The sequence below is a fragment of the Nicotiana tabacum genome, chromosome 5 (assembly GCF_000715075.1).
Source record: "Nicotiana tabacum cultivar K326 chromosome 5, ASM71507v2, whole genome shotgun sequence".
NCBI classification, from domain to species: domain Eukaryota; kingdom Viridiplantae; phylum Streptophyta; class Magnoliopsida; order Solanales; family Solanaceae; genus Nicotiana; species Nicotiana tabacum.
The window spans coordinates 801,839-816,461 of record NC_134084.1 but is presented as its reverse complement, the minus strand read 5'-3'; the positions used below and the strand labels follow the sequence as shown (position 1 = coordinate 816,461).

Genomic DNA, 14,623 nt, shown 5'->3' with positions numbered 1-14,623 from the left:
GTTTCATGATCTTGTTTAGTTTAATATAGAAATTGTTGGTTGTAATGTTGTTAGATTTAATTTTAAGTTCAAATGATTATTGAATTTAAAAATCTGAATATACTTGTTTGTTGTTGTTTTTGTTGTTGAATCTGAAAGTAGGTTTGTTTGTTGTTAAAAAATATTGTTCAATCAAAATTTTTTTAGTTGTTTCTTGGTTGTTCATCATTTAGTTTAAATTTATTGTTGAAAATTGTTTAGAAATTGGTCATATTTGCTGTATTTTGGTTGAAATGGATTAGGTGAATTGGTTATAGCTGATGGGGGTAGTTTGGTAATTTGCAGTACGTTCAGGGGTAAAATGTTAATTTCAGTAAGGTCAGAGGGGTATTTTTGGAATTAAAATTCTGAATAAATATTTATTTTGAGTGTTCTGTCCATTAAGATTAAGATAATATTAAAATATTCAATAATGGGGGGACAAGATATAATGGCGGGGAATAATGCAATTGTTTAGTATAAGCATGGGGGACAAGATATAATGGGGTATTTGTTTAATGTAGTGGGGGACAAAACATTAGGTAGTGAGATTAAAAGAGGATGAGTGGGAAGATAGTGGGTTTTATGTTTAAAAAATGCTGAAAGATGGGGATAAATAGAGGGACTTGATCAGATTTTAGGGAAGGAGACACAGAAAAAAAGAGGGCTGAAGATTAAAGAGAGAGAAAGAAAAATTCCGAAAAATATTAAGACTTTCAAAAAAGAAAAAAAAATACAAAAATAAAAAAAGCTGGAAATTAAAAGAGAGAGTAGTATACACCTGATAAATATTCTGATATGCGGATTCAGAAATTAAGGGTTAAATATTAATTAGTCTTTCAAATCTGAAAAGATTCCCTTGGCTTCTGTCCGTTGTTTGTTGTCGGTATTTCTGAATTTTTATCTTGATTTTCAAATCTGTCACTGGGATTTTCTGTTGACTGGATTGCTGGTTATTATTGTTGTTGCTGTGTTACGTACTACGTTGCTGACTTTCTTCTTTTTGTATTGGCAATATCAGGTACACAACTGTAATTTTGGCATTTTGTAAGCTGAAATGAAGAATGGAATGTTAAATTTCTAATTTAGTTTTTTTATTAATTGTATTTAGGTTATTTCATATATTATTATTCTGTAAATCGCCATCGTTTTGCATAACTAGACATATTGTAGCGATGTATTAAATAATGCTTTGCTTTAACCTGATTATTAGGTAGTATATATTTAAGCATGTTCATTACTGATTAAACTGTCTAATAATTAAAATGAGAAGAAAATAACGTAAAAATGGCTTTATTAAATCAGTTTGGCAAAACTAATAAGTTCACTATTCATAAGGGTTTTAGTATCGCCAACATTAAGTTAATCGAAATCATGTAGCTAAATTTAGTTAAAACATGAATTTAAATTAATTTTGCGAATCAAGTATTAAGACATGATTTGAATTAAAACAAGGTTAGTTAAGGTTAAATTAATTAAATTTTAGAAATACGGATTAGTAATCAAGTTTGTTTCTAATTTTCAGTATTTGTAAATAATTAATTTCAATAGCTCAATTCATCTAACAATATGATTTTAATCCGGTTATGGGATAATTAGTTTCTTTTAAAAAAAAATTATTTGACAATTCCATATTGTATTTATAATTATAATTTTAGTAATATTACTTTCCGTTAATATTTGTTTTAAACTAGTATTTAATATGTTATTTTTAAGTATGTAGAGATTGATTTTATATTTATAGACAAACTTAATAATAAAAAAAATGTAGTCATTTTAAGATATTCATAAAATAAGGGAGGATTTCGCTAAAAATAAATAAATATAACAATACAAAAATTTGCAGGGTCCTCCAATCTTATTTATTATTTTTTTTTAAAATACTTAGATTCCGGGATGGGCGGTTTAGTAAATTTCACGGTCCTACCTAAAAGTATAACAACGCGTAGTCTTTAGGCGCGTATTTAATAAGGGTATTTTCTTAAATATGGGTGTGCATTTATGTAACCCAAATCTCAATCTTGACGGAGTCAAAATGCGTCAACAAATCACGTGTACACTGGTTGTGACGTGATTCGAGATGCGTTTTCACGACGTTGCAATTCTTGTATAAAATAATAATAATAATAACAATAATGATAAAAGCGGGTCAAAGTTAAATTTGCATATAAGTTCTTAATTGTTAAAAAAAATTAGATAAATAAGCCAAATATAATAGTTGAGCGACCGTGCTAGAACCACGGAATCCGGGAATGCCTAACACCTTCTCTCGGGTTAACAGAATTCCTTATCCGGATTTCTGATTCGCGGACTGTTAAACAAAGTCATTTTTTCCTCGATTCGGGGTTCAACCGGTGACTTGGGACACCATAAATTTCCCAAGTGACGACTCTGAAATAAATTAACAAATCCCGTTTCGATTGTCCTTTAATTGGAAAAAACTCCTTCACCCCTCGCGGGGCGAAAAAATGAGGTGTGACAACAAGGGCTAAACAGGCCATGTATGTGTTTAGTGTATTTTTCATATTTCATGTATTTTGATTGTGTTGGTCTGCTATGTTTGTGTTTGTGCTGTAGTAATGTTTTCCTTGTTTGTTGTACTAAATTTTATTTTAATTGAAGTAAAAGTTAAGTTTAACTGCTTGTGTTGTTCTACATTTTATTTTATGAAACTATCAAACAAATGGAGAACTGAAAAAAGTAATGAGCATATTCGATTAAATATTGTTGTTAATTTATACAAAAATATTGTCTGGGCAATGTCAATGTGTCCCGCATCCGGTGTGTCTCAATGCAGCCGTTGGCCTGAGGCGCATCCCTCCCGCCCGGGTACGCTATCAGGATCATCATCATCAAGTCGTCTCCTTATAGTTGGATGCGGCGCAGGATGACATGTATCCGTGGTGCTGTCAGCTCCAGTAGAAGGCTACATAATAATATGAAACTTAGTATAGGAAAATATATAACAATTCACAACAATTTATATTGTCTTACCATCATCATGTCTGGATCCTGAATATAGTCATCTGTCGCAGCATCGCATGAATCCTTAAAAAGGAAATTAATAAAGTTAAAGAAAATAAATAAGTTACAGTTAAAACAAATTCAAATTCAATACTAATAAATTCATACCTGCGCATGTAATGTGGAGCCATAGGTCAGTCGGCGCCCACTATAAAAATCTCGGGTCGGTCGATCCTCAACAGTGGTGGACGGGCCTGGGAAGTATTTACCCCATTCCACACCTTGAATATCCGAGCCCGTGATCAATAATTGACCCGACTTGCTGGGGACCACCTCCTCTCCGCCCACGACCATGTCGTCCGGCACCACCTGCATGTCGGGCACCACCAGCTCGTGGGATACCACGACCTTGATGGTACTGCGTTGGGTCCATATAATCAGCCTCGTGTGCCAAACGCTGATCCGATCAGGCTCACTGCAGTGTCTGGGCAGCCACATCCATGAATCGACGACTATACTCCTGCATGGCCATAGGATCGTGGACATAACTCTACATCTGCTGCCCCATATGATAGACGGTATGCAATCCAATCGCCTGCACAAAGTAAAAAATATAAACTACATATTTGACACTAAATTACAGGTATATAATTAATAATAACAGAAAACATACCAGGGCCTCGTGTCTCCCGGCATATGGGACGTACCGACCGTGTGCCTGATGAACTGGGTTCCCGATAAAAAGTCGGGAAACAGTGCGGTACCATGCCATATAACGTTGAATAGGAAAGTGCTGCGGAGGTGGGGTCAAGTCCCCTCGCCTGTCCCAAGTACCCAGCTGCTCGTTAAGCCATGCCATAAATGTGTTGTCCGCCCTAGACCGATCATCCCTCTCATAATGTAAAGCATGCCATGCAGGCGGAGTCGGTATAGGCTACGGCAGGCCAAACTGGCAAAATACCCGCTAGGAGGCATGATGCTCGACAATATCGAGGCATATGAGCGGGACAGAAGCCCTCCAAATATGTCGGCCGAATGTGCAATACGCTGGCAGGGTACCTATCACCTCATCGTTATACGACTTCCAGATGAACTATCAAATAAGAACACAAAAAGTTAGTATGCGCAACACTAAGTTAATCTATAACAGGTAAGTTTAGTTAGATATTTACCTGTGCGTCATCCAGCAGATCCAACACATCCCTGCAGAGGGGGAGATTATGATGGGCATCATACTCTCGTGCAAGAGTACGACGCATAACCCACCTACAGGCTAGAGGGAGTTGCGAAATTTCTACATTAGTCGGTAGTTGTGGTAGAGGTGGCTGAAACTGCAGAAATCGCTCCCAGGCCCAAACCTAACATACAAAGTTGACGTAAATTATAAGATTAACTATAACTAAGTAGAATTGTAACTAATGGACATATTATTTGAAAATATTGTCACCTGTAGAAGCGGCAGAAAGCCGCAAACGTCTCTCTGTGTGCCGATGCAAGCCCGGCACATCTGCCTGTACAGGTATGAGATGACAGCACCACCCCAACTGTAGATGGTTGTATCCTCGAACCGGGTAATATGATGCAAAAAACGGAGGCTCACTAGGTTCCCCGAAGTGTTCGGGAACAAGACCCCCCTAAATAGAAGGAGCAACAGCAGCCTCGTATATCGTTGTACATCCACCTCCGCTGACTCGTCGGTGATAGTATGGTGGATCTGCACCAGGTGGTCTCTAATGGGGACCAACTGTATACGACTGGACCCAGACGCTACCTCCTCGTCCTCCGGCATGAAACCCGTGAGCATGTGCAGCATATCCCAATATGCCTGCCGCGAATAATATCTCATGGTCGCAAGCAGTAAAACTGGCAAGCCATCAGCGGACAGGCCATATAAAATCTCAGCGTCCTGCAGTGTGATGGTGGCCTCGCCGATTGGCAAATGGAAAGTGTGCGTCTCCGGTCGCCAGCGCTCAATCAAGGCCGTGATCAAAGCATAGTCGAGCTGTATCCGGCCAATCCTAATAATCCTATATAATCCCATTTCCTCCAGGTAATGGACCACGCGGGGATGTAGAACGCGGGGAGGACTCAAAAACTCCCACAATAGATCCACTCTCCTAGCCCGGAAAGTCTGCGTAAGCAACTGTCCGTCCCATATATACTCGGATCTATGCTGGGGCTGTAGGGCTAATAGATCCAACGTCCGAGGGCCGGGATGTATAGTCGCGTCCATGTCGTCAACTGTAAACTATCATTAATAATTATGTGTTTTTTATTATAATTTAAATTCATATTTTTTAATAACTTAATTGTACAATATATATATATATATATATATATATATATATATATATATATATATATATATATATATATATATATATATATATATGTGTGTGTGTGTGTGTGTGTGTTTTTATTATAATTTAAATTATTATTTTTTAATAACTTAATTGTACAAATTATATATATATATATATATATATATATATATATATATATATGTGTGTGTGTCGCGTCCATGTCGTCAACTGTAAATTCAAATTTTTTAATAACTTAATTGTACAAATTATATATATGGGTTCAGGGCTCGATATTTTGAGGACCAGTGACACCAAACTATCATTAATAATTATGTGTTTTTATTATAATTTAAATTCATATTTTTTAATAACTTAATTGTACAAATTACTAATTATGTGTGTTGATACAATTATTAACTTAATTGTACAAAGTTTGCATTTTCAAATACCAGTATAAGATACTTAAACAAAAAGAATTCTAAGCTAAAATACTACACATTACTACGCTACAAGGCTCTAAATTTTACTACGCTATAAGGGTCTACGTTTTACTCCGCTAAAAAGGTCTGGATTTTACTACGCTAAAAAATAATCTAAACTAAGCATAAACAACAAATAAATTTAATTGCAAATAAAATACAAAACGGAATAAAAAAATATATATATAAATCAGGATATTAACAGACAAATTTATTTGACTACCTCGTATAATTTTAACATTTTCATTTATCATTTAAAAATTAAAAAATTTAAAATCAATTCATTTTGATCCTCAAGTAAAGGTGTAGCGTTTAATTTTATAGTACTTTTAAAAAAAATCTTAATAGTCTTTCAGTTCCAACTAAATCATCATTTTCCTATTAATTCTACTGAAAAAAGTTAAAATTTTATACGGCAAATTAAAATACAAAGAAGTGGAGCAATAGCCAAACCCATAAAAAGGGGTCAAGATGAGGAAGTGACAGCTTCAAAAAGCAGTAAACGGTGAAATTTCAAAAAAAAAATCCCTTCAAGCTAACAGGTGAAGCATACATGTTGACCCCAAGCTCCTCAAACTCCCTCTTATTAATAGTAGGAAATTATTACCGTATGAGAATAATTCATCGTGGGGGTAATAGACTAAGGGGTCGTTTGGTAGAAGGTACAAGAATAGTGTTGAATAGAGTGTATTAGTAATTCTGGTATTAGTAGTGCTGATATTAGTTATGTTGACATTAGTTATACTGACATTATTTCTTATCCAATATTTGATTTGGTGTATTAAAGCAATACCTAACTTTTAAAAAATTGAGTGTTTAACAAAATACCCTCCACAATTTTTAATTCTAGCTATAAAATTTACTACATAAATAACAGAATAAGAAATTCATACAACAATGAGAAAAGAATGAATACATATAAAATTGATACTATGTTATTTAGTAGAGAACGAACTGTACCCAACTTGTGAAATAGTGGTTCAAAAAGTTTGGGGGGAGGGGGGGACACTGAAAATCTTTTTACCTGTGAACATTTGACTTTGATCTCTGAAGAGGAAAATGAAGAAGAAGTCTGTTTGCTAAAAATATGGGGAAAGTATTTGAGATTAGGTTTTTAGGGATTTGGGGGGAGGTCTTTAATCATGTTTATACAAGTATTAAAAACCCTTGCATTACTAATGTTATGATTTTCTATGTATTATTTATACATAGTATAATACTAAGTATGATATATATTAGTTATACATATATTAAAAAAATGTACCAAACAAGGTATTAGTAATGCAAAGAGCTAATGCTTGCAATATTTCTTCTAATACCTCTTGCGAAACGACCCCTAAGTGGGCGTTTGAACCATAAGAATGATAAAAGTCGAAAAAAGTGAAATTTTTTTCAAGTGAAAATTGATATTTGAAAATTAGAGTTGTGTTCGGACATTAATATAATTCTAGGTTGTTTTTGAAGTTTTGTGAGTGATCTGAGTGAAAATTTTGGAAAACAACTTTTTGGAGTTTTTTAAATTTTCGAAAAATAATTTATCTTCAAGTGAAAATTGAAAATTTAATGACCAAACACTAATTTAAAAAAAACGAAATTTTTTCAAAAAAAGTGAAAAAATTCTTATGTCCAAACGGGTTCTACGGGTCGTTTGGTATAATGGATAAACAAAAATAATTTTGGCACAAAAAATTTAGTACGATCTTATTCCTTGTTTGGTTACTAATCATCAGATAAGTTATCTCAAAATTAAAAATAATAGCAGGATAATTTATACCTATCAGATTATGGAATAATAAACCCAAAATAAACATTAAAATTTACAATCACAAGATTAATACGATATATCAAATGGTCAATAAAAAATAATCTCAAAATAACTAATCTCAAACATTAAAATTTACAGTCACAAGATTAATACAATATATCAAATGATCAATAAAAAATAACCTCAAAATAACTAATCTCAAACATTAAAATTTACAATCACAAATTACTACAATATATCAAATGGTCAATAAAAAATAATCTCAATATAATTAATACCAGCAAAACTTCTCTTCTCATCTATTCTTTAAGTAGTAGTATAATCGAATAAGGAGAGAAAGTATTGTGCGAAAAAAAAAAAAAGTAATAATAATTAAGGAGAAAAAGTGTTGATAGTCTTTGCTGTTATACTTATTTATCATACCGCCCTGTCAGTTTAGCAATGTAAGCATTGACTTTTCTATCTCTCTCTTCTTGTCTCTGTCATAAGATTGTCGGCTTCCTTTTACTACTGTAGGAGTAATTTATTTACTTTATAGCTAAGGGTAGAGAGACTGTTTTCAAATAGACCCCGGCATCCTTCCCTCTAAGAACTTCCCACCTTGCTCGAGACTGTTTCCAAATAGACCCCCGGCATCCTTCCCTCCAAGAACTTCCTACCTTGCTCTTGGGGAGACTCGAACTCACAACCTCTCAATTGGAAGTGGGGTTGCTTACCATCATGGCAACCCCTCTTGTCTAAAGCAGTGTGTGTATATAATATGTCGTAGATTACATATGCCATTACCCAAAACATATAACCCACTGCCTGTCCTTGCCTAAAATCATTTCTGGTTCTTGTTTCCACTGTTTCGTTAATCTATTTCTTCTTCTTCTTTATCTTTTTTGTCTGTTACTATCAAAAGTTGGATCCTCTTCAATTTATTCATTAAGCAGTCTGAGTTAGTCATCGTACTGGTTTCTTGTTTTGTACTGTAATTCAGATCCTATATATGCTCAAGGTTTCGCCATCATCTTAATTAGTGCATATATAGTTAAGCTGGATAGCTTCAGTTCTTGTATTCCTTAGTGGCACAATTATAAAAACCTATAAAGCATGTAACTTTTTTCTCCTAGCTTCTTGTTCCCACCACAAAAAAGAAAATAAAAAAAAAACTTTTTTTTCCATTTGTTATGTTTGCTGCCGGATTCTGATTATTCTGAGGATCAAACGATCTGGCTGTTAAACTGAATATCGTGTAGCTAAACATTTAAAAAAGCCAAAAAATCATGTAATACTTCTCCATTGAAAGAAACCTAGCTTATCTCTCTTTCCAAAAAACCAAAAAAAAAAAAAAAAAAAAAACAAAAAAAAAAAAGAAAGGAAAAGGATCGGAGATGCCGGAATTTGAATCACCAGTATCGGCGCCGGCAACGCCGGGGACACCAACGCCGCTATTCTCGTCGATTCGAGTGGACTCAATGGGGTCTAATTATGATCGAAAGTCAATGCCCCGATGCAAGTGCTTGCCTTTGGATGCTCCAACATGGGGCACTCCTCACACGTGTCTTTCCGACTTCCCCGCACCAGATGTCTCCCTCACTCGCAAGGTACACACTCTAAAAAATATTCTGAATTATGCTGCAATTGAAATTTTTAATTTAAAATTTTTACGATAAAATAATTACGGGCTAATTTCTAAATAATATCACTGGAAACGACTATCTGTGCACGCAATTAATTTGCATTTGACATTTCATATGTCAAGGTCCAATGGTTGTGTCAATTGTACCTGCTTTTGCCCAGTATCTCAATTGCTAGAATGTTGTCATATTATATTTTTCTTTAAGATATTTGCATCTCTTTTTAAGATCAATTCTAGTGATATTGATTATTATTTTTTTTTCTATGCTTTTAGATTTTCATTAATTTAATTGTTGGTCCACTTAGAATACCTGGCTAATAATAAGTTTTGGTTAGAAAAATTAGGGAGTTAGGTAGATCATTGGGTACTTAATAAACCATTAGAAGCATGATTATGTCACAAGATAAATTTATTAAACTCAGATTAATATCCTTTTGTTAAACTCAAAAATGCATATCAAGACTCGTTTTTTTCTAGTTACCAATACTCCTTTTGTGGTGAAAGACTATATAATATTTAAGTACAAAAATAAGCGAATAAAACGAGGAAAACTTAAAGGACAAACTCATCTCTCACGGGTATGAAATGTGCTATAGTCTTAAGTAAAAAATTACTTTATTCAGTCAAAGTCTTAATTGGGAATTTGATTTACAGCACATTAAACATCGCTTTCATGTGTCCGTTCTTCTCCTCTTTTTTTTTTTTTCTTTCCCTTTTTATATTGAGAGTAGGGGTATACATACAGAACCAAACCAACTACTAGTGGTTCGGTTTTGGCGGGTTTTTCGGGTTTTTTGTTACTTAAATATTATTTCAATCTTATTTTGTTAAATTTTTGATTAGTAAATATATGTTTAGTAAAAATTAAAAAATTGATAAACATATTATCTATTAAATATTCTTACGGAAGAATTTACTTAGTAACACATGATAGTTATTATTTTAGTCGTATGACAATAATTTTTTGTTGATGTACACTTTCAAGGTTAACCGAATTTAATAATTAAACATAAAAATCAATATGATACCTAAATAATAATAACCACTTCAAATTCAAAAAAGATATAAGAATTTAATAGATCTTGACGTATGATTATGGAAGAACAAAGAGATTCACACATTTCAGTAACACTTGATAAGAACGCGATCATACAACATATTATATAAGGTTAATAAATATGAAGCACTTCATATTTTATTAAATATTATATCCCGCAAGAGAATCTCAAATATTTCTAGATATTTTTTTAAAGAAATTAATTCTATATAAAATCTTAAAAGTATATATAAAGATTATATATTTATATGTCAGTTTGGTTCGAATTTTTTTACGCAATACCAAACTAAACCTAATCGGGTTTTTTAATCGGGTTGGTTTGACTTTTCGATTTGATGCCGTTTTTTGGTTCGGTTTGTATTGCCCTAATTGAGCGCATGCAAGATTCTTCTCAAGAAAGTGGAAATTTCAATCTGAATTCTAAAATTTAGTAGGTTTTTGTGGTGCCAATAGATTACAAACCGATGGTCACTGTTTTAGTAGTTCAACTTGCAAGTTCTGAATTCTAAAATATAAGTCCTTCATTGTTATTTTGTTGCATTTATAGAACTAATTGTCATACTTCCAACGTCCACTTCCAACCAAGAGGTTGTGAGTTCCAGTCTACCCAAGAGCAAGGTGAGAAGTTCTTGGAGGGAAGGATGCCGAGGGTCTATTTGGAAACAGCCTCTCTACCCCAGAGTAGGGGTAAGGTCTGCGTACACACTACCCTCCCCAGACCCCACTAAGTGAGATTATACTGGGTTGTTGTTGTTGTTGTTGTTATAAAACTAATTGTCATACCCTAAAGTGTAAAAACGTCTGTGTTGATACAGTTGGGAGCAGAGTTCGTGGGAACATTTATCCTTATATTTGCTGCAACAGCCGGGCCAATTGTGAACCAAAAGTACAACGGAGCCGAATCTCTAATCGGAAATGCAGCTTGCTCTGGGCTGGCCGTTATGATCGTGATTCTGTCGACGGGCCATATTTCTGGAGCACATCTTAATCCGTCGCTCACCATTGCATTTGCAGCACTTCGTCATTTTCCGTGGGTTCAAGTGCCGGCCTATGTTGCAGCGCAGGTTTCAGCATCAGTTTGTGCTTCTTTTGCTCTCAAGGGTGTTTTTCATCCTTTCATGTCTGGTGGCGTTACTGTTCCTTCTGTAAACACTGGCCAGGCTTTTGCTCTCGAATTCCTCATCACATTCAATCTCCTTTTTGTTGTCACTGCTGTTGCTACCGACACCCGCGCGGTATGGACCAACTTAACTTGTCTTGGCTTCACTCCATGCATACCACATAGTATAGACGTAGCATGTTAATTATGTTAACATAGTTGTCCTTTTACATACATATTAGACTATAGTTTATTAAAGACGATCAAACGAGTAGGGCAGCCCGGTGCACTAAGCATCCCGCGTTTACGCAAGGTCCGAGGAAGAGCTGTACCTGAAGTGGGTGATGTAGACAGTCTACCCTAATGCAAGTGTTAGTGACTACTTCCATGACTCAAACTCGTAACCTATAGGTCACACACGGAAACAACCTTACCATTGCTCCAAGGTTCCCCTTCGATCAAACGAGAAGGAGGTGTAATATCATTGATATTGATTCAATTACAAGATCGAAATCTAGAAAGATCTGTTACCTCCTTTGAGATCAATTTAGAGGTTCACACACAAATAAATATTAAAAAAATAGATACCTAGAATCCATCTGACAAAGAGAGCTAGGATAATTACTTCAATGGTCTAGTCGAGAAAGACTATACTTGGCAAGATTGCATGAACTTTTTGTTTTTTCTTCTTTCCTTCCTCTTCCTATTCTAATAAATACATATTCCTTTGGTTTTCTTTTTTCTGACGATACAAATCTTAATATTAAATAGGTGGGAGAGTTGGCGGGCATTGCAGTTGGAGCTACAGTCATGCTCAATATTCTAGTGGCTGGGTAAGTAAATATCTCAACACCCAAGTGTTCTTTATTTATTTATTACTATACTTTTTTTTTTTTTAATGTAAGCTTGCTTGAGTTGCTTAATAACCAAAAAGTGAAATATTAAGGAGGCCCCTGGAATGCCAGCTTTCCTCCTCAAATCCTGACTGTCATCAATTGGACAGGCTGAATTATGTAAAAAATATGGCCAACTAACTTTAGTAACTAACTTAGAAATTGTCTTAGATTCTAACGTAGAGATTAAAGTATTGCCTCCCGTAATACAAACTGTGTCAACTCCTATTCCTAATATGTTCACTAGGAGTTGCAACAACAACAACAAACTCAGTAAAATCTTACAAGTTGGGTCTAGCAGACCTTATCCCTATCCTTATCCTGATCCTTATCCTGGGAAGGTAAAGAAGCTGTTTTCGATAGATCCTCACCTCAAGAAAAATAAAAAGAAACAATAGAAACAAGCCATATCAACAACAAATGCCAAAAAAGATAATAACAACAATCTAAGAACCAGAAGATAGATGGAAGAAATCAATAGCAACAAACAGTAACAGCAAAATACTAGGAAGCCGAAGTAGAAGATAGTAGGACAGTATCATATGTAATACTAGCAATCTAAGAACAAGACACTACCAAATTAACCCTAGTACTCCCGGTATAGAACAGAAATATGCTCGACTACTTGCTAACCTTCTACCCTAATTCTCAATTCCCATACCTTCCTATCAAGGCCACATACAGTAGGAGTTGAAGGCCAAAAAATGCCTAAGTATGACTTCTCCGTAATACTACAGGTGAGATGTAATATGATCAACTTACAAAACATTACGTACAACCCTTTCCTTGATCTGCCTAGTTCTAAATGTTGGGAGCTGCATCTTATCCATCATGAAGGGACCATTAGCTTCTCTAGGAAGGTTCTGGACTGTGTAATACAGTTTAGTTACAAGTGGGACTTACAAATTTCCTCTAAATTTGGCCAAAGCATCTGCAACACCATTTCCTTCCCTAGCTAAAACAGTACCTCACATGGACTTGCTTCTGTTGCATCTTCTTTCTTAAAAAATAAATGCCATCTTTTATCCCCGAAGGTACTGATATGGAATCCTCCATCATACTCACAAGGTCGAAGCTATGTGTGACCTTCGCCGAAAAGTTATACCGTGTACATGATAAAATATTACTTGTTATTGATCAAAATATAGATTTCGCACACTCTTGCATAGCTCACTGACAATTTTGAACACCCTTATTGGCTTTTCTGGCTTCACCACTGAGTCACAACACCCAAGTATTTAGCTTTTACAGTTTACTTAAATCTATCAACTAAATCTACTTAGTACTAAACTACTAATATATGGGTTAGCTACCAAACAAACCGCCGGGTATTATCGTATGAGCTCTTGCATTGGGGAAGAAACTTCATTCTGATGCCCTTTCTTCACTTACAAAAATGTTGCACAGAACCAACCGTAAATAAGTAAACAGTAAGTAGAGAGCTAAGTGCTCTTACTCCAATTGTGCTTTTCATGCCTAGCACAGCGAGTAAAGAATTCTCAGCTAGGCTTATGAGTAAAGAATTCTCAGCTAGGCTTATAACTTAGACTTTGCCAAAGCAGCTCCAGTAACTCCTTTTGTGTTTTTGAAACATTGGAATAAGCAGGCCATCAAGTGGTGCTTCCATGAATCCAGTAAGAACTTTGGGGCCAGCCGTTGCAGCAGGAAATTACAAGTCATTGTGGATATACATAGTGGCTCCAACTCTGGGGGCTCTTGCAGGGGCAGCTGTTTATACGCTCGTCAAACTTCGAGGAGATGACAGTTCTGAGACACCACGCCAGGTTAGGAGCTTCCGCCGCTAGCCTGCTGAAGGAAGGATGTTGCTCCAACTTCTAATAGCTTATCTTATTGTACTATTGCGTGCTTGAAAATAAAGGTGGAGACTCGGAAAATGTGACTTCCAGTCTCACTACCAAAAACAATTTACAGTTGCATTTGGTACTCTTTCTCCTCATACGCTGTGTGTGGATGACTTGAGGAAGGGGCTGATATTCGCTTGTGGTCTGCGAGCCTTTTTCCTTTTCTTATGGTTTGCTGTGTGTGAAACTTTGCTACGTTATAATGTGTGATGGTAATAAGAAGCTTTCTGAGCTGCTACTTGTTTATGATCTTGTCACAATGTTTAAGCATCAAAATGCTTATATTAGCAGCCATCACTTTATAAACACAAAGTCGTAGCAAAAATATGCACTCCACATGAGTGTGAATCCAATTCAACAGTGTTATAATTAAGTAAATAAAAGTATGATATCTCTAACAGGTTAAACTTTTAGATGAGATCTCACACGCTTCTGCAACTATATTTCAGGAGACATTAGTTTCTTCTCCGCCAAAATTGAAAAAACAATGATCTTGCCTGAATTATTTTTCAAAACCGCCTGCCTATGAATTAAGCATGCACAATTCATGTTTTAAACC

The 14,623-nt window shown here is 35.1% G+C and overlaps 1 protein-coding gene across 3 annotated transcripts; it reads left to right on the top strand.

The window, feature by feature from the left end:
• Window positions 1–8,333: 8,333 nt before the first annotated feature.
• On the top strand, window positions 8,334–14,310 carry LOC107812546 (probable aquaporin NIP5-1). 3 transcript variants are annotated; one of them, XM_075252636.1, is made up of 5 exons: window positions 8,334–9,118; window positions 10,799–10,897; window positions 11,026–11,445; window positions 12,081–12,142; window positions 13,809–14,310. In XM_075252636.1, the coding sequence occupies exons 1-5, from the start codon at window positions 8,906–8,908 to the stop codon at window positions 14,005–14,007; spliced, it is 993 nt and encodes a 330-aa protein (XP_075108737.1). In that variant the 5' UTR covers window positions 8,334–8,905; the 3' UTR covers window positions 14,008–14,310. The 3 variants fall into 3 exon arrangements, with proteins under 3 accessions (XP_075108737.1, NP_001312819.1, XP_016493176.1); XM_016637690.2 differs by having other exon boundaries at window positions 8,981–9,118; window positions 10,758–10,897; NM_001325890.1 differs by lacking the exon at window positions 10,799–10,897 and having other exon boundaries at window positions 8,906–9,118; window positions 13,809–14,007.
• Window positions 14,311–14,623: the final 313 nt, after the last annotated feature.

Bases quoted from the DNA above. Each gene is read 5' to 3' on its own strand.
- LOC107812546 (XM_075252636.1), top strand. From the start codon at position 8,906: ATGCCGGAATTTGAATCACCAGTATCGGCGCCGGCAACGCCGGGGACA. The intron at 11,446-12,080 runs GTATGGACCAAC...AATATTAAATAG, and splicing joins TTGCTACCGACACCCGCGCG to GTGGGAGAGTTGGCGGGCAT. The intron at 12,143-13,808 runs GTAAGTAAATAT...TGGAATAAGCAG, and splicing joins CTCAATATTCTAGTGGCTGG to GCCATCAAGTGGTGCTTCCA.